The sequence below is a fragment of the Pangasianodon hypophthalmus genome, chromosome 21, assembly GCF_027358585.1.
Source record: "Pangasianodon hypophthalmus isolate fPanHyp1 chromosome 21, fPanHyp1.pri, whole genome shotgun sequence".
Classification (NCBI taxonomy): domain Eukaryota; kingdom Metazoa; phylum Chordata; class Actinopteri; order Siluriformes; family Pangasiidae; genus Pangasianodon; species Pangasianodon hypophthalmus.
The window spans coordinates 2,964,195-2,991,670 of record NC_069730.1 but is presented as its reverse complement, the minus strand read 5'-3'; the positions used below and the strand labels follow the sequence as shown (position 1 = coordinate 2,991,670).

Genomic DNA, 27,476 nt, shown 5'->3' with positions numbered 1-27,476 from the left:
TTTTATGGATACTTTGCATTCTCTTATTCATATTCATGTTAACTTGTGAAATGATAGAAATCATGCTGATACAAGAAGAGATATATTTGGAAGGATTTACACAGTTTTTCATTTGACAGAAGCTGAAAATGATTTATAATAGAGACTGAATCTAAGCCGAGCATATTTAAATATAGGGCAGCTGTTAAGGTCCTCACAGCTGATGGTGCCTCAGTGATCCATTGGTCTAAAAAAAGCATAATTTGCTCTGCTCTCTGGGAGGAAAGAGTAATGCTTGGTATTCACTGTCAGCTCATCTATAAACAGTAGGGAGGTTAATGCTCTCCTCCAAGCATGTTTAGCTTCTCTACATACCATTGCAAGAGCAGCAGCACAAGTCTCAGAGGAATAACGTGCAAATCTTCATCTATTCTCAGCCTCAGAAACTCTATCCACAGCTCATAGGTATCCTTCATATGTTAATGACCTCACCATACTTAACACGGAGATGACATTTGCACGGGTTGAGCACTTTTAACCACCTTCGTGAGCATACAAGCTCATAGTCTCTGCAGTTTTGTATCACTTACAAGTGCTCCAGTACTGTAGGTGGCGCTATTTAAATTTCACGACAACAGGAAGACGTTTTGGGCATGCCTAGTTTGTAACAACCAGTCAGTCGGCTTGGTTGTGTCACATGTTCATCACTGAAGTTCTCCCAGCTGCCTTGTACACGACACAACGAGCAAAGCCTTCGCACAGCATCCACAATTATGTTGTATTGTTTGTAGAAGGCAGCTGAACGTCATCTCCACAAGATGTATGCTTTGGCTTTTAGCTGGACACAAACTTTGGAATCTTGAAGGCTGCAATTTGATTGGACCGATTTTGAATGGAGAAAATGAACATTTGAACAATGTGACTCGATCCACTTCTTAGAACAATACATAGGCACTGGATTCTGGAAAAAATGTTCACACTAATGCATCTTTAATAGTTAGTTAGTCAAACAGCATCTTCCTGTACGGTGTGTGGTTCTTGGTCACATTAAGTGATTGAGTGAAAGCCAAGAAGTAGTGCTCCATTTTTAGCCTTGGATGCTCCACTCTCAAACTGTCTGATGTATATTATACTCTTAAATAGCCACAGATATCAGAATTTTGGCAATTTCAGTCTTAATATCTATCTGTCATGTGTGTTTATCCACTTTCGTGGACTTTGTTTGAAAAAACAAGGGTCGGTTGTTAGTCATTTGCATTGCAAGTGGAAAACTAATCCAGCTTGCTATGCTAGCTTGACTTTTCCAGGTTGGTAGCTGGTAGGAATTAGCTTTGATGGAACTGGGTGTATAAAAAGGAGAACTTAAGGTATTCGAACACACAGTCTAGCACAAACGTAAGCACTGAGCTAGTTTCTTTGGTCAGAGATGACCCTGAATAAGGTCCTGTATACCAGTAATCAGAAAACTGATGCTAATATGATATCTCCATGTTTTCACTGATCAGTGCTCTTATTCTTGAGCTTATTCTTGAGCATCTCGTCAAGCCTCTGGAATGTGTGTGTGCCCACAGTGGACACGTAGCTGCCTCCGCACTGTGTGTTTAGCCGTTTTTCCTTTTGTTAACAGAAAACAGGTCTAATCTCCTGACGACTGATGTGTTTGCTGAAGTATGTGAAGGTTTTTTTTTTTTTTTGCTGACATGATTTATTATAATGGATCTTACTAACGGTCTGTACTCCTCAAAGATAAGAAGCTTGTCACTGCTTTCACAGATGAGATGAAAACGAAGTGTTTCCCGATACAGATGAAGGAAAATTGTGAAAAACAGCAAGCAGATGACGAATGTTAGCCTGCATGATGGATATTTTTTTTTTGTTTTGCAGGGCAATTCTGGATTTCTCATGAAAGCTTCATTTTCCAGATGTGATAAGAAAAACAGAAACCACTCAGGAACACATATGGCTTCATTTATATCATGAATTAACATGTGATCTCTGCCTGGATATTAGCCTAATATATGGATAATGAAAAATCTGATCTCACTCCTGTGTGTACAGTTGAGTGCAAAAGTTTGCACACCCTTAGAATGAACATAGGAATACAATAACTGTAATTTTTTTTAACCAAACAATTTAAAGTGGAAGGTTTCACAATTCTTATTTTATACACACTGCCAGGTGAGATGATGAACTAAGAGAAAGTGAAACCTCTATAGCAGTCATCACAGTATAAAGTGCAACCCTATGAAGTCTAATTTAGTGCCAAATAGACATCAGTGTGTTGATTCGGCCTTGGCATTAACCACAGGATGCATTGTCCTGGAGAAATCAACACCTGTGTCAAAGTAAACAGTGTGATGGTGTGTTTTGGAAACCTGGTATCGACAGACTCCATGATGTGTGTGTGCTTACTTTGTTCTTAGCAAATATTGCTGTTTCGTTAGCCTATTCGTTAGCCTATAAATATTGCTGTTTGAGGCCTATGCTACACCCAAGTGATCACTACAGAACATTTCCTGCTAAGGATATTTTGAATTACATTGACATCATGTGTTATAATCTCTCATAAGCTCACGCCCTACGGACCTACCAGATCTCTATGCTGTGGATACTCCCACGTGGATAACATCAAAATTTATACAATAGAGAATAAAAAATCCCATGCACACATTACACATTAGAAAATAAATAAAATGCAAAATACTAGGATGTGTTGAATCAAGTGCCATTTTAGACTCCTATTAGATGTTTGTTAAAGTTCTTAAAAATAAAATTTAAATCTTCTAATTCATATAAAAAAAACTTCTCATTCATATACCATCATATAAGTCTTTTTTATTTTTCATGTTTAAATCATCTTTTGCTTGTATGTAGTTTTTTTTATCTATTGTTGCTATTGACATTTCTACTTAAAAATCTGGCAGCATTGGAGGTGTAAATGACTGACTATGAACGTGGCCTGCAACACAATTACTTCTGTTTTCCTTTCCTCTTCTACACCAACTGTATATACTAGAATGATTTGTAATTTGGTGTCACCCAGAAGGGGATGGGGTTCTCTTTGTATCTGGTTCCTCTCAAGGTTTCTTTCTTGTGTCATCTCAGGGAAGCTTTCCTCGCCAGTTTCTCCATTGGCTTGCTCATTACTGATCTAAATCTGCATCTGGATTTCTATAAAGCTGCTCTGTGACAATGTCTGTTGTTAAAAAGTGCTACACAAATAAAACTGAATTGAAAAATATAAGCTTTACAATAAGCAATTCATCTTACAGAGACTACAGGAGGTGTTCAGGGTGCAGTTTGCTGATAACGGTTTAATATAAGAACATAGTGTGATGTATACAGTGACCTTTGGATGTTTTTGATAATAATTAAGGATCTTTTCAGTGTCCACTGTGATTTGGGGAAACTCCAGGTTGCTTCAGTAATGAAACACCTCATTATGTTATGTTGTGACATGTGGACGAAAGATCACACTGTTTCTCGTACAGCAAATATCACCAGTTGTCAAATCCTAAACTATTCCAGCTGAAATACTGTTTGCTGCATCTTTGTGTTAGTCTAAGGATGACTCAATTATTTAAGTCAGGTTTCAAAGGCTTAGCGACGTGCTATCATTGCAAAACATGAATGGTACAGTCGAGTGCATAAGTTTGCCTACCCTTAGACAAGCCAGTTCGTGTGTTATGTTTAAAAGACTTTATCATGAATAACATTAATGGTTAAACAGTGTGTGTTAATAGTGTAAAACAAAGCAAAATGCTATCAAATCAAAAATTTGTCAATCTTTCTGAATGTGATATAATTAGCCTGTATTATCTCTTTGCTCTTTTCCCTCTATAATTGTCTGCAGTCTCTTTTGTATCCTATGGGCAGCTTTTGGATTCTCTCAGTAAAATTTGAGACATTTTTGTCAGATATCATGTACTTCCTGTTTTTAATTAAGTCTTAATAACTAGTGTGTCAGGGCAAGGATGAATGTCTTGTTCCAGGTTACACCCTCATTTCATTTTGAATATGACATTCAACCGAAATGATCCATTTTATAAAAAAAACAATGAGAGAATAAAATGTCTGATCTTTTTTCCAATCTTCAGCTGTCCAGTTTGGGTGAATCTGTGCCCATTGTAGATCCCTGTTCTTTGTTGACTGGAAAGAACTGAGTTGAGCCCAGTGTAGTCTTCTGCTGTTGTAGGCCATCCGCCTCAAAGTTTGATGTGTTGTGAGATGCTTTTCTGTTTACTACATAGGCTTCCTGTCAGCTCAAACCAGTCTGGCCATTCTCGTCTGAACTCTCTCATCAAAGTTTCCACCTACAAAACCGCACCATTCTGTATAAACTCTAGAGATGATTGTGTTGAAAATCCCAAGAGATCAGCAGGTTTTTTTTTTCGCATTTTTTCACCAATGATTGTCTTATCTTATTTTGCCCTGATTATAAGGCTAAACCTTATTTACATAGTGTTTTTAACAGCACTACCCACAAAGCATCTTTACAGAAATTCAAATACCTTAAGAACATTAGGAAGAAACCCTGAGGAGAACCAAAGCTCAAAATTTCTTTCTCTTTTGGTGGACAACATGGTGAGATTAAAGTAGCACAAGAGTAGCTGAGTCCCAAATAGAGCAAGATATAAAAACTGAGTGAAATCTCCTTTCATTCTATCAGAAGATGGTTAAGGGTCTTGCTCTATGACAGTCCTGCGATAGCACACTGCCTACTTTTTAACTCTCATTGCGTTACCTTATTCATAGTCATTATGTTTTCAGAATAACCATCAGTCTGTTGTTTTGAAACTCTCAGAAATTCTGCACAGGTTCGGATGCAAATGCAGGGCTTTATTAAAAGACCAACAGCAGACAAAACAAAAAGGAAAATTCAATAATGTAATCAGGAGTTCAGCAATGAAACAACAGATAGACAGAATAATAATCAAAGAAATGAAACAAACAGTGATCAAACAAGAGAAGCAAGCCAATAAACATAAATTTATGTTTTCATAAATTTCATAGACTTTCATTAGAACATGTCATGGTGGTGGAGTTTGTAGGTCATTAAAGTCTGGATTCTGGGAAATGAAGTTTGTGACAGCGGCATCTAGAGATGCGACACACGTTTCTGATTTTCCTGATCAAGTTCATTTCCAGGTACGTTATAATCCAAATCAGTACAACGTCCAAAATCCAGATGGAGAACAGGAAGTAACGAAACCATAAATAACCTACAACTGCACATCAGAAAATGAAGTGAAAAACAGATTTATTAGTAGATGTTGAAAAACACCACCCCAGTTAACGCAGGATGTCTGTATGTCATTAAAGGTTATAAGAATGTTCTTTTTTAGGGTACAGGAAATAATACAAAGAAAAGATATTAAAAAAGAAAAGTTTATAGAACAGGCAAAAATTAATATGCAAAATAAGAATTACAGAAGAAGAATTGTCTGTAGCTTTCCTAACTTTACATTAACAGCCTTCTAACGTTATCCTGGGACCAGGTGTGGAAAATGTACTGAGAAATTATACTTAAGTGAAAAGTGTTCAGCTAAAAATTTATACAAATATTAAAAAGGATTTAATAATGTCGTATTTTCATGTGAAAACTAATTTTTTATTACATATCTAAATCTGTTATAAGCAACTATGCTCTTCTGACTGTAAACATTATTCAGTCTCTGTAATTTAGCTGGTCAGATGCATGACTAACACTACATTGTTTGTTAATTAATTAATCATAAGTAAAATATCCTATAAATAACCAATATTTATCTTTAGCCTTTTTCAAATTAGATGGAGTTCATGACTTCTAGGAAGGAAAAGGTGATGCCTTATTTTATCTTTAGTCTTTGTTTACTCGAGCATACTGGAACATTATCTAAGGTAGGATTTCAAGATTTGTAAAAAGTAGGTCTATAACCTATAACGCTATAGTATAAATACCTCAAATAATACATAAATATTGTAACAAAGAACAATTACTCAAGTATTTTCCACCTCTGGTTGGGACTGTAGGTCACGTAAAGCAAATATATATGCAAATATACTTTACACAAAGTAAGCTTCAGGTCTGTCTTTGAAAAGGCAGCACTCCAGCAGGCAATTTAGTGTCCAAAGCTGGGCTTTGCTTATGCTTTTTATAATTCATAATCTCAAAAGAAATGTAAGCATCACTTACAAACTTCATGCTCATTTTCCATTTCTTTGCAGTTCTAATAAAAAAATTAAATTTGATCAAAGTTCAGTGATAAAGTACAATTTACTTAATTCAGAAGTTAAATTTTCTGTAGATACATTTTAGCATCATGGTACAATCAAATAATTTATTACTGAGAAAGATCATTGAGGTCTTACCCGTAACTCTTTCCCAAATTATGAAGAGTGAAACCTGCTGTCTGCTGAAAAATGAAAGGGTGTTATGGTCAATGGTTTTATCAGACCTTAGCGTTTCAATATGGATTCAATCAATCAAATTTATTTATATAGCACATTTAAAAACAGTGCTGTAAAAATATATATTTTAAAAGTGCAGTTATTACTAATGCTGCAATTACACTCACTCACACCCACTTTATTAGAATCATCTGTACACTTGTTCACTAATAAAATCATTGGTAAGTGTACAAAAAAGCTGAGAAATTCTTGCCACTTGTAAATGGTCAAAAGCCCTTTGTAAGTAACTTTTTTCAGACTGGATTTTAAGCAGGCTTGTCTGCTGTGCTAAGAGTTTTCCACAAAAAAATAAAAGTACCAGAACTACTTTCAGTCAACACAGGCTATTCAGAGCAGTATATAGGTTAAAGCATTGAGGTACAAGAGGCCGGGTGTGAGCAGCATTTCCTTTAGATAGACTATTCGATAGTTTGACCCACTAAATAAATGGATTTGCTTTTTAAAAATGTACATTTTAAGTAAGCTACTTATGGTGTTTCACTGTTAAACACTATTCATTGTGAGAAAATATATAGCATTAAGACTGAATGTACTGAATTTACAGCAGGATATCCACTAATGGTACACTGTTGAGTGTCTCTAACACATACGAGCTACAAACCTACATTGTTTTTTGCATTAGTAATCTATATGTAATGTTAATGGTTAAGTTAATGGTTTGCCAATTAGTTAAGGCAACTAATGTAACTGTAATGTAAAGCATAACACAGTTACAGTTATGGTCACAGTAAGTTATTGTTATTACAGTATCAGTATTTTATTATAAAATTTACTCAACATTTTTACAGCATGCTTATGATATAAAGCTTGTATATGCTCATAAATGGATGCACAAAAATATATAAATAGATTAGAATTGAATTGAATGAATTCAGTGTATTATATAAATAGATACAGTGCATTAATCCTATACTCTTTATATTGTATAGACCTATGTTCATCATCCAGCACTATAAAGTTCAATAACTGACCATGACTCCATATGATATGCATTATTAAAATTTTAAAAAGATCTCAGGAATGTTTTAGCATGGACTTACAGTTTGTTCTTGTCAGTGGCGCAGTCACTGCTGCTTGGATGCTTTCATCACATACTTCTAAAAACACATTTCCTGTGGCTTTACATTTAACAAAGTGTGAATCTACAAGATAGAAGTGTCATAGTTGCTATTTGTTGCTTGCGTGTTGCACACTGACCATAGTACATTTGCATGTTAGATATTCAGGATATTGACTCACGTGGTTGAACTGAAAATATGGTCTAAACAAAAAAAAACCCTCATGCATTCAGTATAGCCTACATAAACAAGGCAGACTAAAAGAAACACTTCTGGGGAGGAAAAAAAAACAATTGTTTGAACTTGCTTTGTTTTTTGGATGTGCTCATGACCTGATGCGCTTCCTTCCTGTTTCTTAGAAATGCTGAAGTTTTGTGGGTTTTCAAGAAATCCTTTCCTTTACTATAAAAATACTATATTGTATGCAGTGTATAGACAATGAATACACATCCTTTCCAATTTTTTACGTTTTGTTGTGTCAGCTTCTGTACACTTCATGGATTTTAATGGCACTTGTTTTCCCTGATCCACAGCATAATACATGAATGCAATGAATTAATTTTAATTTGCATAAAAAGAGCATTTAATTGACAGAACAGAAATTTTTCCAATTTCTTAAGTATACACCCCCCCCCAGAGTTGATAGTTGGTAGAGACACATTTGATAGCAACTACAGCTACCAGTCTTTTTGGGTAGCTCTCCACAAAGTTGGCACACCTGGATTTAGAGAGACCCCCACTCATCTTTGTAGAACTGTTCAAGGCAGGAGAAGTTAGTTCTCTGATGGACAGCAACCTTCACATCAATTGGATTTAAGTCAGGATATTGACTAGGCCACTCCAGAACATCCACCTTGTTCCTAGCAAGCCACTCCATGGTGTCTTTGGCTTTGTGCTTGGGGTCAATTTCTTGTTGGAATATGATTTCATCAGGTTTTTCCCCAGAATCTGTCTGTACATGGATCCATCCATTGTTTCTTCAATCTTTACAAGTTCCCCAGTCCATGCAGATGAGAAACATCCTCACAACATTATGCTTCCACCACCATGCTTCACAGTTGGGATGGTGTTGTTTTGGTGATGGGCTGTGTTGTCATTCATGCTAAAAGGTTCTACTTTGGTTTCATGTGACCACAAAACCTTTTACCATGTCCTTCAGGTGTCTTTTTTTTTTTTTGCAAACTTCACTCCAGATGAACCTTTTTGAGGAGTGAATTTCCTCTTGCCATCCTCCCACATAGGCTAGATGCCATATCTTTGACATTGTTATGTGATGCACATGTTTACCTCTGTTAGCCTTAAAATCCTGTAGGACTTTCAAAGTTGCCATTTGGTTCCTGGTGGCCTTTCTGACCAACGTCTTCTTTCCCGGTGTTCTAGTTTTGATGGATGCCAGATTTTGGGTAGTGTCATATACTTTCCACTTCTTAATGATGGACTTAACACTGCACCATGGTATCCTCAAAGCCTTGGAAATCTTTTTTATATCCCTCACCTGATGTCTACCTTTATACAACTTTGTCACAGAGTTGTTTTGTGAAGTTATAATAAAGGGGGTGTATACTTACCAACCAAGATATTGTAGTTGTTCATTTTTAAATAATGTTAGAATGTTTTAATGTTCTAAATTATGTTTTATGGTTAGCTTTTCACTTTAACATTGTTAAGAGTTGTGTGTAGATTAGCTTAAAAAAAAAAAGATTTATTCTATTTTAAGTCCAGTTTATAGGACAAGTAATGGGAAAATAGTTTTAAGGTGTGTATTAATTTTCTATCCACTGTATATACACAAAGTACACACTTTATTGTAGTAAACCCTGTAGTATAGCAATCATATATTAATCATCTGTTTAGAACACATAATATTCTCATTCCAAATAAAGTTTTTGTATTGGGTTACATCCGTATCATGCACTATATAGAGTTCCTTTAGTTCATTATAAAGAGCTTGTTCATTTTAGTCCAGGTCATTTCCTCATTATCTGTGCTGCCTCTTGCTGAACTGCATGTACAGGCAAGGTATCCTTGTCATAACTCTAAAGTAAGATGTTTTTAGTGAGTTCCTGCTTCAGTAGAGCTGTTTGTGAAGCTAAGTGCCTGGGAAAACGGCCTGCTGTGACGCCTCCCCTCTCAGCATTGCTCTTCACTAAATCACCCCCAGCTGCCAGCCAGAGGATGGTGCTGAACAGTGACAGAGCTATAAATATCTTTAAACATTACAAAAATCCCTAAAACTGCCTATCTTCATATCAGCTGCCTGAAATCCAGCACGTTAAAGGGTCAAACAAATAGAGATTTATTGCTGATGTGTCTTAAAGGTGCAGTCTGTGTTTACTTTTTATTGTTAAAAGTGAAGTCTATGTTTATTTTTTATTGTTAAAGGTACAGTCTGTGTTTTTTAAACCAGTAAAATATTTGCTCTGTGGTATCTAAGCATCTGTAAATGAGAGGAAGTACATATTATGTGGGCCATCAACATCAAACCAATCAGGATAAGTAGATGTTTGTAGTTGCCTTCTGTTGCTATTTTGGGCAACCTTTTAAATTATAAATGCATGTATATATATATATATATATATATATATATATATATATATATATATATATACACACACACACATATATATAAATATATATATATAAGCATGTTTAATTTTTTTTACGTAAAATAAATATACACAGATGAGATGATCAGCAATATGATTGGATGACTGATACACGCAACAGCTAATGCCCAGGCTAGGAGAAAAAAGGAAAAATTGTAAAGATATGAACAAACCTTATGTGAAAAGTGGAACTACAGAAATGGCAAGATGGAGTATGCTCGGTTCCATCTTTACTTGTGATCACATGATTGCACCGATTCCCTCGACCTCTCTGATTTTGAGGTTTTTTTTCCATTGACTGTGTGCAGTGACAAAACTGTGTAATACGGTTTCTTTGTCTGATTACCTAGTGTGGGTGAAAAATAAGCAAGAAGTTCTGAGGAGCTTCCCATTTACATTTTCTTTATGTGGTCGATTATGCCATGTGTTGTTCTGATCACATGGATTTGCTAGCATGCTTTTACTTATTTTGTCATGTTTTGCTTTGTTCCCCCAACCACCCCCCATTTAGGTCACGCCCACTTCAGGTTTAAATCCAAAAAGATTTGGATATTTAGAGCACTAAACAGATACAGATACACATAGTCATTGTGTTACGCTCCTAAGAGAGATATACTTTGTTAGACACACATGCCAATCTTTCTAGATATATCTAAATAGAGTGGTCAATTTTTCTTATTTTTTTGTAAACTCAACCATATTGATTTGTTTCTCTAGATTAATATTGTTATATATGCCATATTTCTTTTTTAAATACACCTATTGACATACATAACCTCAAAAGTCTCCCAAACAGCATTAATGGAAGAGGCCACAGGGAAGTTTTTTTTAAATTAGTTGTTAGATAAGTTGATTTGTGCCAACTCTTGTGTCATCCATACATAAAATTGACATCTGAAGGAAGACTTTTACCTTGAAAACCTCATACAGGATTTTGTGCAGCTCAAAAATATCTATTATCTACTTTATTTGACCCAGTTTACATTCTTACATCATAAAATGAGGTTTGGACACAAAGATGAGTCATTGCATACGGTTGAGATGCGTCGTTTTTGGTCAGCTTGTCAGTACACTATGTGCACACTGTGATTCTGTCCTCATTTTGACACTAAAGCATAATTTTTTTCCGCTGTCTTTGCAGACACAGTCTTTTTTTGACGTTTTCACAGCTCATCCTTAAAGTAATTGTGGTTAATCTTAAACTCTTTCATCTAGATCTGCTTTTCAGATCACAGACGTCACGCTGACTGAACAAAGGAACACTGCAGCAGATTGCTGGAAGTTGTTTTCATTCTCTATCAGAATCTCACGGTTAACTTTGATTTGGATTTGATTTTGCATTTTCAATCGCCATACCAATGTTTGTTGACATTGGAGTAGAGTGTGATGTATACTTATATGACAATATACCATAATAAGGAAAGTAAAAGTACTTATTTATACTCATTTATAACTATTCTATAGTCATAGATAAAATATAACAAAAAGGTAGTTAGGTATTATAAACAGAGCGTATAGATATCAGTATCTTTCCTCATATAGAAATTCACCCCTGACTGTAACAAAGCAATCCACTTTCAAAAACACAATAACTGTTTCTTTACAGAAAATGTCACCATATCAATAATTACACAGGTTTTTAATCTGTTTATGTGGAGCATCCACCAAACAAATTGTTACTATAGAAACAATCACATACGAGAACGACAGTTTCCGACACAACACTTTCTGACCAATCAGAATGGAGAATTAAACGGCACTGTGGTATAAGTGAGTGTTAATGGTGTCCTCTGGAGTTGAATTTTGTGATATACGTACTAAAAACTGTGATATTGTGTTGTGTTATCGTACTGTGAGATTTCAGTGTGATTAAATTTTAGAGTTTGTCCTGAACAGTTATTTCAGTTTCCTGCTCAGATGTAAAGTCAGGAATCTGTACCGGTACATGTGTGTGTTTTTCTGACCCTTCCCCTTTGTTAAACAGGGTCAGATTGTAAAGCTCTGCCATTTTTCAGAGTGAGAGGAAATGATTCATTTACTTATTGCCCTCAGTTAGAACCCTCTGTAACTTGACCTTCCCTTCAGTTACGCTGGAATTGAGATTTAACCTGATCTAATGTTCACTTTAGTGTGGTCAGAAAGGTGAATGGGGTAAGCTATTCGGTTGTTGAGGTGGATAAGGGACCCTGCAGCATTGACTAAGAACTGATTAGGCAGAGCTTTTGTGCGTCAATAGCATTTTTCAGAGCTCAATCACATCACCTCACCATTCAATTATCCTTCCCCACAAAAGCATCTTTAATGGTGCATTCTTTCTACCAGAGCACAATTGTGGTGGCTGCTTTGGAGCAAGGTGTTCATCTTAAAGAGGATTTTTCTTATTAGAATTTATCATTCATTAAATGTTCAGTATCACAGCATTTCTGAATTCGAGATTCTGAAGGTGCTGATTAATTTTCAATAACAGCAAATAACAGATTTAATGCACCTATTCTAATACATTATTGTTTCTATAGTAACCACTTACCCAGGGACACATAAATGGATTGATGATGTGGTAAAGTTTTCTGTAAGGAGGTTTATTTAACATTTATGGAAGGAGTCTCCAGTGTCAGCTTTTTTAATAGTCAGAAGTAAAGCTGTAACTAAGTTTTCCACCACAACAAAAGTCTTCAGGCAGGAGGGATTTTTTTTTTTTTGTTGTCTTCAGAGGTTGGTAAGGGAATGACCATTTATAGCTGCTATAACTTAAGTGATAACAGGAACTAACTTGTTTCATGGACATTCCACAACTACATTACTACATTTACAGCTAAATTAAATGCAAATATAAATGGAAAAAATACAAAAATGTTGGCAATTTGTGTGGTAGGAGAGGAATAAAACCTTCTGGGATGTGTTGTCAAAGAAAGAAAGAAAGGAAGAACTATTTGACCTGTCATAGAAAGAAAGAAAAGAAAGAGCTATCTGGTACAAATTCAAGTCAATTCAATGTCTTTTTATCATGTATACATACACAAAAACATGTTTCTTATATATATATATATATATATATATATATATAATTTTTTTTAAAAAAAGTAATAAATGCTTATTTACATGGAGACCTGCTACTGTACTTGGTAACACATAGGCAGCAGGAGTGTATTTTTGTGTATTTATCTTTTGCTTTGTTTCTATGTGGTGACTTTATGACTGTCAATAGATGCACAGTGCCATGACGACAAATTTTCTTTGTATGCATGATAAATAATCCAGGGCTAAATGTGCCTTAAATTGGGTTGCTAACACAACATCATAGCTTTGTGCTGAGGAAGTTGTGTTGTGTCCTCATTGTATACCCTTCCTAATGAGACAGGATGTGTGCATGGAATACAGTACCTAAAGATGACGTCTATTATCTCTCTGTCACCTGACGAATCAGGACCAGAGCTTGGGTTTTTGCAATTATCGTAGGATTTTGTGCTCAGATCCTCAAACTTACTGAAATGCCACTGATCTAGATGACACTAGAAGTGATTTTTGAGATCATTGAGATCATCAGTGGTGAAAGGAGTACTGAACATTTCCACTCAGGGCCTGCGATGGCTGAGAATATGTGTCTGAGTTGAATTAAAGTGACACTTGTGAGAAGGTCCTTGACTAAGGTGTTGATTATATCCTGAAGAGACAGAGCTCTTATAGTAGATTACTTATAGAGACTGACAATACTGACAGATTAGATATGCATATAAGGTCGATGCTTAGATTTCCTACTGCATGGAGAAACTCATTGGGAACTTTTTTTAGTCTGGGTAAGGCTGTAGTCCAAGATCAAGACTAGCTGAGACCGAGTCAAGACAGAGTTTTAAGTGGGTCAAGTACAAGCCAGTAAGTGAGACCAAGTCAAGACTGAAAAAGAAAACCATCAAATCCTTTTTGAGGCCAAGCATTTACTTCAATGTCATATATGCCAGACCAAATTTTTTTTGGTTTGCTTGTTTGTTGATCATCCTGCCTTCATTAAACAATTAGAAGTTTTAGTTAGCAGTCTATGTGAACACCCGTTCTTAAATAATTATTTGAACATGAACCAATTATGCTAGTTCTCTCAACTAGCTGGTTTCATTTGTGCATAGTGCCGGGGATTAGGGCATGCTTTCTAGAAGAAGGAATTACTTCTTGTCAAACTAAACTCAAGTTCCACAGCCCAAGGCCTGGGCGTGTACCTGAGCTTTGCATTCCATGTCTGTAAGTCTGTGTTTACATTAGAAGACACCAAGTCACCCCCAGTTTGTCTCCAATGGGCATGTCATAACTCTTAAGATTGTTGGTTGAATATCAGTGCTATGAGTACAGTGACTGTCAGTAAGGAGCATGGGTATAATACAATGACACTATCTGTATTTGTTTGGTGTTCCAAATATTTGTATCTGAAATGACAGCAGTGTCTTTACGGCCTGTAAATTCTGGCTCTGACAGTTCCTCAAACTCAGCTCGTTATTTCAGTATATAATTGGTCTCAGCGGGAGAGGTGTGTTTTTTTTATTCTCTTTTTTTGTACTTGCCTGTGAAATTTTCTAACAAAATTAGGTTAAATTTCCTAAAATATGACCAAAGTAGTAGACTAATTTAAACCAGAGCAACCCTGACCAGGCAGTTACTAAGGATGCTATAATAAATACATCTGTCAGAAAAAAAAGCACCTGCAACTCCTCTGAGTGTCTATATCTGTATCTGTTTTGAAAACATTATCTGTTTATTCTGAATTATTTATTTGTTTTGGGTTAGTAAGGACATCCTTAGTAAGGAATTATGGGTAGATGGGTCCCTAACCCCTTAAAATCACATCTCATTATTCAGTTGTTAATCTTAAAGCAGCCTAGTCATTAATTAATCGCTATGAATTATTTAGTGACTAAAAATGGTATCCAGGTACCAGAACTATCTGGTATGGACCAATCACACTTTTCAGTTGGTTCGTTTTGACAGACATGAACTTATAAACAGATAAACAGATAATGTTTTACTTTATTTTACAATTTTTTCATATTTACAATTGGGAAATTTCTTTTGTTTGGACGATTCTGCGGACGTGTAGGGTGGATATTCCACGTAATCTAAATCCAATAATAAACATAGCAAAAATGTGTTGTTCTTTAAGGAAAAAAACAATGTAATCATCGATGTGGTGAAGTTTTCTTTAAGGAAATGTTTATTTAGCATTTATGGAAGAGGTCTCCAGTGTCAGAACTGAGGTAAAGCTGCAACTTCAGGACAGAGGATGTTGTGTTTTGCGTTGTGTTTCTCAGTAACGAGGTACATTCTGAGTCTTTTTATAGTGTTTGTTGAAGGAACTCCTGTTTATAACTGCTATAACTTTTATATATAACTTCTGGTATAAAAGGAACAAAGCACTTTGGAAAGTGTTGTTAATCTAAAATATTTGTGGTAATAGCAACTGGTTCATCACACCACTCAGCCTTCAATGATTTTCCTATAACAGTTTTATTCCTTGCATAACATACATACATGGTTCATGACCTCTACATTCTGTCGAAGTTTATGGAATTAAAATGCCAGCAAAATAGTGATTCTCAGTTCTTTGCATAGAAAAACCTTAAATGAGGAGCGAAATAGGAAGCTGATTTGCATATTAACATGCAATAACATGCAAAAACCCGATTTCAAGCCAGTTAACCAGATTAAATTTTATAGAATCCAGATACAAGAAGAGATTTAAATGGGTTTAATAGGTTAAATACAGGACGTGCTGTGGAATATAGTCTTTAGAGCCAAATGACTAAAAAAGCCTGGAGTGTATTTCAAGCCTGCTATTTACACAGGAATGCAAGTGTCTTGCATGGTTATGATGTGATGTGATGGCTGTGAAGGTTTTGCAGCTTGGTCCTTAAAACCTAGCAGCAATAATCAATAGTTTGTGGATCTAACTGCTCATTAGCGGCACATCAAATACACAGCAGTGAATTAAGGATGAGGAATTTTTGCACTATGAGACAGAGAGCATCATCATTTGTATAATAACAATAGAACTGACTGAAGAGTATATCACTATCATATATCACAGCTGCAATATTTGATCAGATGCTACTGATAAATGTATTCCAGTATGGAAATATCCAGGAATTGAGTTTGCTATATGCAACAGACATTTTGATTTAAAATGGAAGATGCACTATAGAGTCTGCGAATTAATAAATACTGTGTTTGAAGCAGAAAATGGGTGAGTAAATAGCATTTTCTCCCTTAAATTATAGTAAGAGGAAGTGCTCATGGAATATTGGTTATAAAATCTGGACAGTTACATGATGATTTACTAACTGCCGCTAAGCACTGACGTAGAAGCTGTGTAGGTAATAAAAAAAAATCCAGATGGATAATGCAGGTATTATGCAGCTATTATTACACATTTGAGACTTTTCATACAAATAATTTAATTGTGCCACGTCTCTAATGACACCGGCTTCAGAAATCCTTCTAAAATGAAATGAATAAACACTGACACACAGACAGGACTAAATGGGTTTGAGAGAAACCTCAGTAAGAATTCAGCAGGCTTTTAAAATAAAAGCTTATTTTTCAGCCAAAGGATTCAGAGATCTTCAAAGATTCCGCTTTAGTATTATTGAGTTAAGCTGATAATGGGAAAACACGCACACACACACACACATTTCAGAAGGCTTTCATACAACCAAAAAAGGTCCAGTAATGGGAATACGAATGTCCACATGTCCTTGACGTATGCAAGCATATATAAATCTTTACAAGCTGATTTTAAAGGAAAACACATTACATTGTTCATTAGCACTAAAGCTAACATTGGAATGTGTAGTTCATAATCCACCAATCATTAGAATTGACCTGCACTATTCACACAAATTCATATAATGAGCAGTATTGATTTTTACAAAACAATGTAGACTCCACAGGAGTGGAAAAATGTGGTATCACATAGCTGCCTGGTAGATATGTAGGTTCAGGAGGCTAGCATTTACAAGCATTTTTTTTTCTTCTCTCTCATTCAACAACCAGAGAATGAGAAAAAAAAAAGTTTTTATTTGGTTTGTATATTTAAACAAAATGTGCGTTACGGTGCTGTAACTGTAGTGCTTGCTACTCGTTCTGAATCCCATCACCTGCTGCACTGCACATATCAGCTTTTGGTAGTCAGAGTAATTAGCGAGCAGGGATGACAGACGATCTATTCAGAATCAGGAACACACGGGTATGCAGAAACAGGACAAAACTGTGCAAAATAAAGTGCTATAAAGCTCTTCTGCTAGCACAACACACAACCACCTTGAGAGTAAAAAATAACGGCATTAGCCAGACTCTATTAATATTTTATATCTGATGTGAAGAGAGAACCCCGCAGCTCACAGCCAAACGTTATCCAAACGACCTGCTGACTTTTTTGTCAAGGGTGAAATCATTATGTACCTCTTCAGACACTTTCTAAGAAGGTTTCTCTGTGTAGGAAATTGATGCACTCCTTAATGTTTGTATTAATGCACTTAACTGGCTAACTAGCTTGCTGTTGCTGTAATATGTTTTAATTTAGGTTAATTAGGTTTCTAGACAGCACAGTCAAACTTTCAGTCCAGACTTATATTCCACTTTCTTTCAAATTCATATCTTTTTCATTTGGATTAATTGTAGTTACTGAATCATTTGTTGTAGTGACTGAATAATATGCTTTAAGGTAAATAACTGAATAATAAGCAGAGACTTTATGGTAATAAGCAATGCTTTTTTTGCTCAGTTATGCTCTTTAGAAAAAAAAGCTAAAAAAGAGAAATAAGTGGTGAATGTGTTAGGTGACAACGTAGTGTTTATGGTTTTATTGACTTTTTTGTTAATAAGTTGAGTTAATGCATGCTGTGTAAACTCTAATCACAATTGATTACAATATAAAGGTAGCTAGCATGTTAAAAATGACTAGCATGCCCTTTAAGAAGAGCAGCATTTGTTTTTAGCAACAAGCTAGCCTTTAGCCACATAGCAGGAATCAGAAGTTATTCTGATGTTTATGAGCTTCAGCTGAAAATCTCAGGATATCAAACGGTTATTAAGCATTAATTTGTTGCTTTTCCTGAGCACAATGCTGCTAGGAATATGTACAAAATACACAGCAATGACTCATGGCTCTAGTGGAAATACTAACAATTAGGGTTGTTTACTTTACTAGCTATTGACTAGCATGAACTCCAAGAAGAACGATGCAGCATGCTAGCTTCCAGCCACCCAGTAGAAAACAGAAAAAAATCTCATCTTGCCAAGCTTCACCACCAAAATGGTGGGAGACTTAATGGTTGTTATTTTCTGTGAGAAGTGTAAAAAAATCACTTTTCTATCTCTGAAGTGAGAATACTAATAACTAGGGTTAACAAGCCAGCTGTCATGCTAGGCTTTCCATAAATGCTGTGCCTCTAGAAATATGCACAAAATTCACTGTGATAACTCATGACATATGAAAACATGCTTTTCTATCACTCCAGAAGCAATATGACAAGTAGCATCACTGACTTTGCTAGTTACCATGCCAGCCGTCATGCTGGGCTTTCCGTAAATACATGCTTTTTTCCCAACCTTCTACTGGGAATGCTAATAACTAATTGTTGGTCCTGGAGAAACGTTGTTTCGTTTCGCTGTGTCCTAACTGGCTGTATATGCTTGAAATGACAATAATCTCCACTTGACTTGACTTGACTAATATCTAACTTAACAAGCTAGCTGGCATGCTACCTCATAGACTTGCTGTTAGCAGCAGCCCATAAAGTAGCTGTGTTCATTTTAACACTGGATCAAAAGGGAGGAAGGTTTCTCTTGAATTTGTCGATTATGAAATGAAAATGCATCCAACAGATGTGTTAATAATACTAAAGGTACTTGTAGTGAAATATGTGCTATGTACAGTTTATCTGTCTATCTAAAGTGCTGTCTGTTTGAAAGAGGGAAGTGTGGGAAAATCCCATATAAAGAGCGGGCAGCCTCTCCAGGAGTGTTCACGAGGAAGTGTTTGCTTTGGCGTGTTGGTTTACACACCACTTTGCATTTTGGATGATATCTCTCAGAGCACGTTATTTTTTGTGCAATCTTTCTGCAGAATTAGGCTGTATTTTGTCCAAAATGCACCACTAGAGTGGGCGTAGTTTGGCCAAAGTCGGGGACAGTGTAAGAGGATGAGTGGAAGTGATTTACGACATGAGGGCGTTAGTTCAGAGAGAAGTCTGAGTAAATTGTACTGAACTCTTGTTTCCACGACATCACAGGACATTGACTTATTCAACTTTAGCTGGAGCTCTCACTGGATAATGTGCCGCACTGACATCACAGAGGAACATTGTTAGAGCTGACATTGCTAGCGCTGTCATAAGGGATAACATTCACATTTCACTGTTAGCTCCTAAAAAAAAGGCCTTCGTTTCTCACTCACCATTTTCCAGTGATGTTCAACTTTATATTAATGATAAATGTAAATGCTGGACGCAAACTCCCAGAATGCAATGGCTCTATACGTCACAGTTGCACTGAGTTACTGCAGACACTCGACTAATTAGCGATATATGAAATGACGAGCGCGATGGCATTGAAGGCGATGTTAGCAAGAAGCTTTGGAAGCTGATCTGTTTGAGTAGAGTGTACAGATGAGGAGACGGAAGAGCCAGATGGACTAAAGGACTAAAGTGCCACTGCATTGCTATCTTTAGGTAGAGATAAAGAGAAGGCTAAATCCCTCTGCAGCATTATTATCAGCATGGCATTGTGGGTAATGTAGGAAACTGTTAACCAAAGTGAAAATAGACCAACATGTTGATGAAAGAAGTTTAAACTAAAAACTCAACTTATGAAACAAATGATTTATGCACTTGAAGATTGCATGGTAATTTTAAATATTGATATGCAATTTTTCCTTTTTCCTAACCACAGGGATGATATTTTAGGGAACAAAAATTTAATTTTGTGCATAGCAGACATACTGGCTTTGAGCCACATTTTAAAAAGATTTTTTTTTTCCCCAGTAGATATCTCATGAAATTATGTAATTTCTCTTTCCACAGGTCATTTTTTGGATTCTTCTCCTCAGTGCTCACGTTTGACACATGGATTGTCCCTGGCTCTTTCTTTAATGCTTGTTTTCGTGACAAACTGCTCCATTCTGACTCTCACTGTGAAAGGTTCTTTGCTTTTAAGCTTTATATAGCTATTTAAACTAAAGGCTCGAATTGAGATGGTTCCACACTGTGGTTAATTGTATTTTGACTTGTTGCAGAGGGAAAAGAATCTGTGTGTATGTCAGGGCTGAGATGTCGCTCTGCTGTAGATGCATTATTATAAACAAGACCTGCAGGTTTGGCCAAATGCAACAGTAATGCTCACAGTTCAGTCAAAATGGAGGATAATGGAAGAGGATGAAAGGAAGTCTTTTAGTGCCATGTGGGCGTTATTTCAAGAATATAAATGTAAACACTACCCCCGTGTCAGTAAATTCCCCTGCACTCCCTTTTCTGCCTCACAGGACTTCTGAAGTGTAGCCTGTTGTCTTGGTGCATTTTTTCTTTACTTTACTTTGGTTGTCTGTCTATCTATCTGTCTGTCTGAAGCCTATTAGACTTTTCTTTCGAATTTCAAAATTAAAATTGTTCTGGCAAAAAAAAAAAAAAAAAAAAAAAATTGGCAAATCATTTTGCTTTTTTTCTAGAAATAAATGCTGCCTATAGAACAAGACAGTTTGTGCTTGAAATTGAAATGTCTGGAAATATGCGACATCTATCTATCTATCTGCATGTTAATCTATCTATCTATCTATCTATCTATCTATCTATCTGTCTATCTATCTATCTATCTATCTGTCTATCTATCTATCTGTCTGTCTGTCTATCTATCTATCTATCTATCTGTCTATCTATCTATCTGTCTGTCTGTCTATCTATCTATCTATCTATCTGTCTGTCTATCTATCTATCTATCTATCTATCTATCTATCTATCTATCTGTCTGTCTGTGTGTCTATCTATCTATCTATCTGTATCTCTAATGTAGGAAACTGTTAACCAAAGTGAAAATAGACCAACATGTTGATGAAAGAAGTTTAAACTAAAAACTCAACTTATGAAACAAATGATTTATGCACTTGAAGATTGCATGGTAATTTTAAATATTGATATGCAATTTTTCCTTTTTCCTAACCACAGGGATGATATTTTAGGGAACAAAAATTTAATTTTGTGCATAGCAGACATACTGGCTTTGAGCCACATTTTAAAAAGATTTTTTTCCCCAGTAGATATCTCATGAAATTATGTAATTTCTCTTTCCACAGGTCATTTTTTGGATTCTTCTCCTCAGTCAGACTATCGGCCTGTCTGTCTGTGTCTATCTGCATGTTAGTCTATCTATCTATCTATCTATCTGTCTGTCTATCTATCTATCTATCTGTCTATCTATCTGTCTGTCAGACTATCGGTCTGTCCGTCTGTCTGTCTGTCTCGAGCTCTGATTGGCTGTTGCCTAAACACGTGACTGAACGTTGGCGCTTAAATAGCGCGCGCTCTCCCGCATCGGGATGAAGTGCGGAGGCGCCGCGCGGGGAGTTCTCAATTTGCGGGTAGGAGAGGAGTTTCCACTGCGGGGCTGCGGTGCGGGGGCTGAAGTTTTTAATGTACACGTTCTGAAAGAAGAAAACGACGGAAAGAAAAACACAAAAGGAGAAAACGAACTTAAATTAAACAATGGCGGTGTTCAGGAGAATGCTCGTGCTGTGTCTGAGCTGTTCACTCGGACCGGTGAGTTTTCCACTTCAGCTGGTCTCTGCGTTTCAAACCGCATAATAAGTGTTAACATTTCAGTATAACACATGTCCAGAAGCACGCAGGCTGGAGGAAGTGCACTGGATGAAGTCTGTAGGTTGTTTCCAGTGTGCTGGTTAAGTGCAGGACCTGTTCACGAGCTGAGTTTGCCAGAAATATCACTACTTTTCCAGTTGTGCATATGCTTTTTCCTGAGCAAGAATTAGTCTGAGGTTGGTGCTGCATGGCACATTATTTAAAAATATTTTTAAAATATGATTTAAAATGTAAAAATATTTTACTTCTTTAAAAATGTATTTACTATTATTATTATTGTTATTGTTATTATTATTATTAAAAACCCAAGTTAGTCTAATAGTAATAATAATAATCATCATCAATACAAATTAAATTATGAGTTTGCCTTTGTCTTACTGATCTCTGTTCCATCTTATAATACAGTCTTATCAAAAGTGAGAGATCCGCTAAATGTCTTATGTAACTGCAAAACTTTGTCCATTCATTCGTTCATTTTCAGAAAGTGCTTAATCAAGATTGTGTTAGATCCATAGTCTTTCCCAGGAACAGTAGGTGTGAGGCAGGAATACACCCTGGATAGGACACCAATCTATCACAGAGCACCATACACACACACACACACACACGCATACACACAAACACACACTCATTAGGGGCAATTAACCGTCACTGTTCCTCCTATTGGCGTGATTTGAGAGGTGGGAGAAAACCAGAGAACCTGGAGGAAACCCACACGGATATGGGGAGAAAATGGAAACTCCTGAGCTCAGGACGGAACCCTGGAGCTGTGAGGCTGCACCATGTAAATGTTATCATTTCTAAAAGTCATACAGTTAAATTGAAGATTAAATTCTACATGCAGCGCATGCGGTGGAAACTTGCATGTGCATCTATCTCAAGACTTACACTTATAAGTAATAAGTGTTTACTTAACGTACTGTCACCTTGTAGGAGACTAAAGTTCATGTTTTTTCCATACACATTGTGTGTTAATCGTTCTCTAGTGTACATCAGTGTAGGGTGACGATCACAGGACGAGCTTATGAGTAGACGGAGATTTTTTTTGGTTGATGGACTGTTTTTTAGCCTGTTTAAAAACACTCGTCATTGTCAATGATCCACCACCCAGATCATGCTCCTGTAGTAAACGCTTTGCTTTGATAGATGGACTGACAATTTATTCCTAGCAAAAACAAACAGCAACAACTTTCACACTATTGATCTAATACCTAAAGTGTTTGAATAAGCACTAACAGTGTTACGCTCACTCTAGTGTTCATCTGCACCCAGCTGGACTTACATAAACACTCTGCTTTTCCAACACTGTGCTTCTCCAACACTGGGAATTTCGGCATATTCTCTCTATTGGATAAGCTTTTTGTGCAAAATACATGAAAAATAAGTTTATTTAAAATCTTTTAAACTTTTCTGGATACAAATAAACACAAACACAAAAAACAAACATAAAACGAAACTAAACTTTCCTCTTAGTTTTGCTGTAGTTATGGAAAAATATGTTTTTGGATTAAATAAAGAATAAAACACTCAGGGGTGTGCTGTTATAGGAAAATAGTCAATGACAGAATGGTGTAATGAAGCGGAGTTACTGATAACACCGCAAAGCTGATTATTTTCTTATAACAGTACATCCAGAAGTGTTATATTGCTCATACACCACAGCATTTTCTTTCTACGTAACTGCATTTTTGTTTAATGCATGTGTTTCAGTGCTGAACAATGTCCAGATTTCTCTAGAATCAGATTCAATTCTAATTTATGATGCACTTTTAAGGTTTTTATTTGACTCTCCTTCTTACAATTATTAGCGTGAATAGAGCAGGGTGCAAATCTTTTGCACCTAGGGAACCCTTTAATTGTATTTAAAAAATCCATAAATAAATAAATGAATGAATAATTGAATAAATAAATAGTCAATAAAAACCAGTCAGTCAATTCATGGACCCTCCTAGTGTACGGATTTACTTTAATAATATATTTATTTTATGAATATAATCCAACTACACTATTAGTAGGATTGTTATTAAAACGTGTACGATAGTATTTGGGCTTTTATTGGAGTTTTCATTCCTGACTTTTAGATTCTTATTATAGATTTAAGGTTACATTATTTACATTTTATTTACTTCTTGTTTTTGATTTTTTGAGGTTTAAATTAAAGCCATTTAATTCGAGTGACCAGTCAAACGCTCTACTAACTTTAGTAATAAATATAATAATGTTATTGATGGTGGTTGGTGATTTCTAGCACTGTGATAAAATGAAAAAAATTAGGAACCCCTGGCTATGCTTTAAGGAAAACACATCATTAGAGCGTTTTATTCCTGAATTTTCCACGCAGAGAAACCAAACCAGTTTCACTGTGTTGAAATATGGATTGTATCTTTTGCTTAGATTAAGCATTTCTCAATTTGACACTAGTTACTCTATCTGTTAGTTTAGGCTTATAAACTAAACTATAAACTGTAAATATATTCAGTGCTATACATCACTCCACTATGAGAACCATAGCCATAGAGCTATGCTTTATTTTCCTAGACTTTACATGAATTAATATCCTACTGCATCACTGGTTTTCATCTTTGTTTCTTCTACGTTCCTGTTTATTAATGGCATTCTCGAGCATTGTTGTTATGCTGTTACTGTGGAGGGATCTCTCCATTTCCAGCCATATCCACAATACATGGTGAGCGTTTGATCTTCTTTTGAGGTATGCTTCATTCAAAATAGCGACGCCTTAGTTTTCTTTGCAGGATGAAACACCATGGCAACCACTTGCATTATTGGTTGGTTAAGTGCCAAGACAGCAGCAATGTCCTTGATTTAAAAAAAGAACCATATTCCTTTTCATTAAATAAATGGCACATTTAATTGATGCTACCATAATGTATCAATCCAGCTGTCCACATCTGTGTGCATTGCTGCCAATATTTGGCCTGGTCCAATAGAAGATATATGCTTTTTTTCTGAAATGACCACAGGCGTTGACACATCGAGAGAAGCTGTATGTAACCGAGACTAGATTAAGTAAGCCTGCAGCAGAGTGAGTCATCGTTAGTCTTGTGGGCTGTACGTAGTCCAGCTGTGTAGCTCATATCAAAGGTTTGGACTCGGAGGAGTAGACATATGAGTCTCCTTTGAGGCTAACAATAGCAGGAAAAAGATTTACGTCACTGCGGAGAGCCTCCAAGTAACCACGATAAATCTCACGAACTTTGGGTGTGTTGTGAAGGAATGCACAGTGATGACGATAGAACCTTTAATAAAATTATTCTGAGAAGATTGGTAAACTGGTAATTCATAGTGTACAGCAGATGTGTGTATATAGTCCCAGTTAGGTTTGTACGATATTTATTTTTCCTTGCTTGATAATATCTGTTTTAACAAATGATAAAGGATTTACTCATCTGGAACTAATAGCCTGAAAAAAAAACATGAGCATTTCCACCAGGTTTAAGGAGAGTAGGGGAGGGTGTAATAATATCACTAGCTGTGCAGTCGTGAACTGTTTGCTGGCAGTTGGAAGTGTGAAAAAGACATTTGGAGTTTTAGTTGATTCTGCAGTAATGCACAGTAAACAAAAAAAACCCATAACAGTACATTTACTATACAATCATTTTGCAAATCGCTTGTCTAATGTCCACATGGCCGATATATTCACTGTTTTGAACACAACTGCAGTGACCAGCGCAGGAGAGCACCGGTTAAAGAAAAAAAAAAAAAGAAAAAAAAAAAAACGTACTAGCACTTTTAAATTATCATCAACAGTAAGATTATTTGTAGAGTGTTAGATTTGACACTTGGTTGTAGGCCTATTAACCTTTTAAGGTCAAAATTTCTTTTGCCAATTTTTTACCATTCGGCTGAACTTTTTCTGTGGCATCCCTAATAAATATAGCTAACTGAAGTTAAATATTTATGTTAGCTAACTCGAATAAACATTGACAGATTTTGCTATTAGACTGAAAGCAAGTGCATCGCGAGAGTCGAGAGCATGTGAGATGGGGAGGGCGGGGCTTTTAGGAAGTGTTTTTTAATACTGTTTTTAATACTTGATTTACTTGTGTAAATCAAACCAGATCAATATGTTGTTCTTCTCCCTTTTTATTGGGGAGAAATAGACTGCTCCTTTGGCGTAATTTTGAGTGATAACCCGTGCTAGCATGCTCTGATGTTAAAATGCGGAGCTCCTACATGAAAAATACACAAATGTTGGCAGGTCTGGTAATATAATATATTGGAATAAATGTCACTGGATATCGTGGAAGTGTAAAATCATATAGGGACGATAATATTGTTATATCCCACAAGTGTAATCGCGAGTGTAATGAATGTGAACAAGGTGGATTATTTACTCATCCTTTTCCCCAATATGCCTTTGGAAGAGAAGAGAAACTAAAAATAGACAGACTAAACACACGTTGTTTAACCAAAGCACAAATTACACAAAAGGGCAAAAGACAGAAGGATATCTTGCTTTTCGTTTTAAACGAAAGGGTTACAATATCGGAGAAAACACAGCATGAGGACAGTAGTGCATTACGGACTTGAAACATTTAAAATAAATTAAAAATCATGAATACAGCTGTCTATCTGCCTTTAAATGTGTGTGTGTGTGTGTGTGTGTGTAACAGTTTGGCCCAGTATCATTCTTAATATGCAATCATTGAGACCTCATGATATAATGCATTGCTCAACACTAATAGTTTCATTGTGAAGCTGTTGATAGATATTAGATTAAATGACTAATAAAAGAACAACATGGATTAGTATCTTGCTTGGTGTTATTCAGTAAAGAGAGAAGTGGTACTGCATAGGCACTAGAGCATTCTCCACTTCTAGAAGCACTTCTAATGCTTCTTTACTTACGAGCCCTGCACTTCAGCACTTCAGCACTTCAGAAATTATTGCTGTAAGTCGCCCAAAATGATGGCATCTGTAACCTTTTGTGTGAATGTCAATGAAAATGCGAATAGCTGAAATGCATTCAAAATACCGTAACCTTCACCTTATCTGTTTGACCAGATGTTATCAGTCCAGATGTGCGATATCAGGATAGACCTGGAAATGGAGAAAGATGAGTGCTTGGCCAAGTTGCAAAATGTCACATCAGGTTGGTTATCTGTTTCGCATTATAATAGCATTCGTGCTTGTGAATATTTATTAGTAGTGTTTCTGAGGTGGTGTGTAAGGGGAAAGTATTAAAAAAAATCGGAAGATATTTTGACAATATACAATATTTAATATCTAATATGTTTAAAGCTTTAAAGCTTTAAAAAGACTAAACTAACTGATTGGATATTTACATATATTGATCTACTGAATGTTTCATTTTCTCACTTGTGTGTACGGTGGATGCTCCACAGAATCTAGGCCTAATAATAAACAAATTAACAAAAACCTGTAGTTACGTATACAAAAAAGAAAAATCATTTCATTGTTTTCTGTTAGGAGACATTTATGGAAGGAGTCTCCAGTGTCAGTGCTTTGTAAATTTGTTGTAACTGTAACTTTGTAAAGTTTCGTGCTGTGGAAAA

General features: G+C 35.9%; 1 protein-coding gene and 1 long non-coding RNA gene across 3 annotated transcripts in view; one reads left to right on the top strand and one right to left on the bottom strand.

Annotated features, from left to right (window-relative positions):
• Nucleotides 1–4,817: 4,817 nt before the first annotated feature.
• Nucleotides 4,818–7,580, bottom strand: LOC113543325 (uncharacterized). The gene is made up of 4 exons (XR_008300683.1): nt 7,470–7,580; nt 6,331–6,374; nt 6,155–6,188; nt 4,818–5,207 (listed from the first exon to the last, which is right to left on the bottom strand). It is a non-coding gene; the product is annotated as an uncharacterized LOC113543325 (long non-coding RNA).
• Nucleotides 7,581–21,674: 14,094 nt separating this feature from the next.
• vipr1a (vasoactive intestinal peptide receptor 1a) overlaps nt 21,675–27,476 on the top strand; it is a 39,211-nt gene continuing 33,409 nt past the window's right edge. For both annotated transcript variants that reach the window (XM_026941442.3, XM_034314902.2), the window contains exons 1-2: nt 21,675–21,879; nt 26,965–27,052. In XM_026941442.3, coding sequence (XP_026797243.1) covers nt 21,826–21,879; nt 26,965–27,052 — 142 coding nt within the window. In that variant the 5' untranslated portion in view covers nt 21,675–21,825. The remainder of the gene's footprint in view (nt 21,880–26,964; nt 27,053–27,476) is intronic.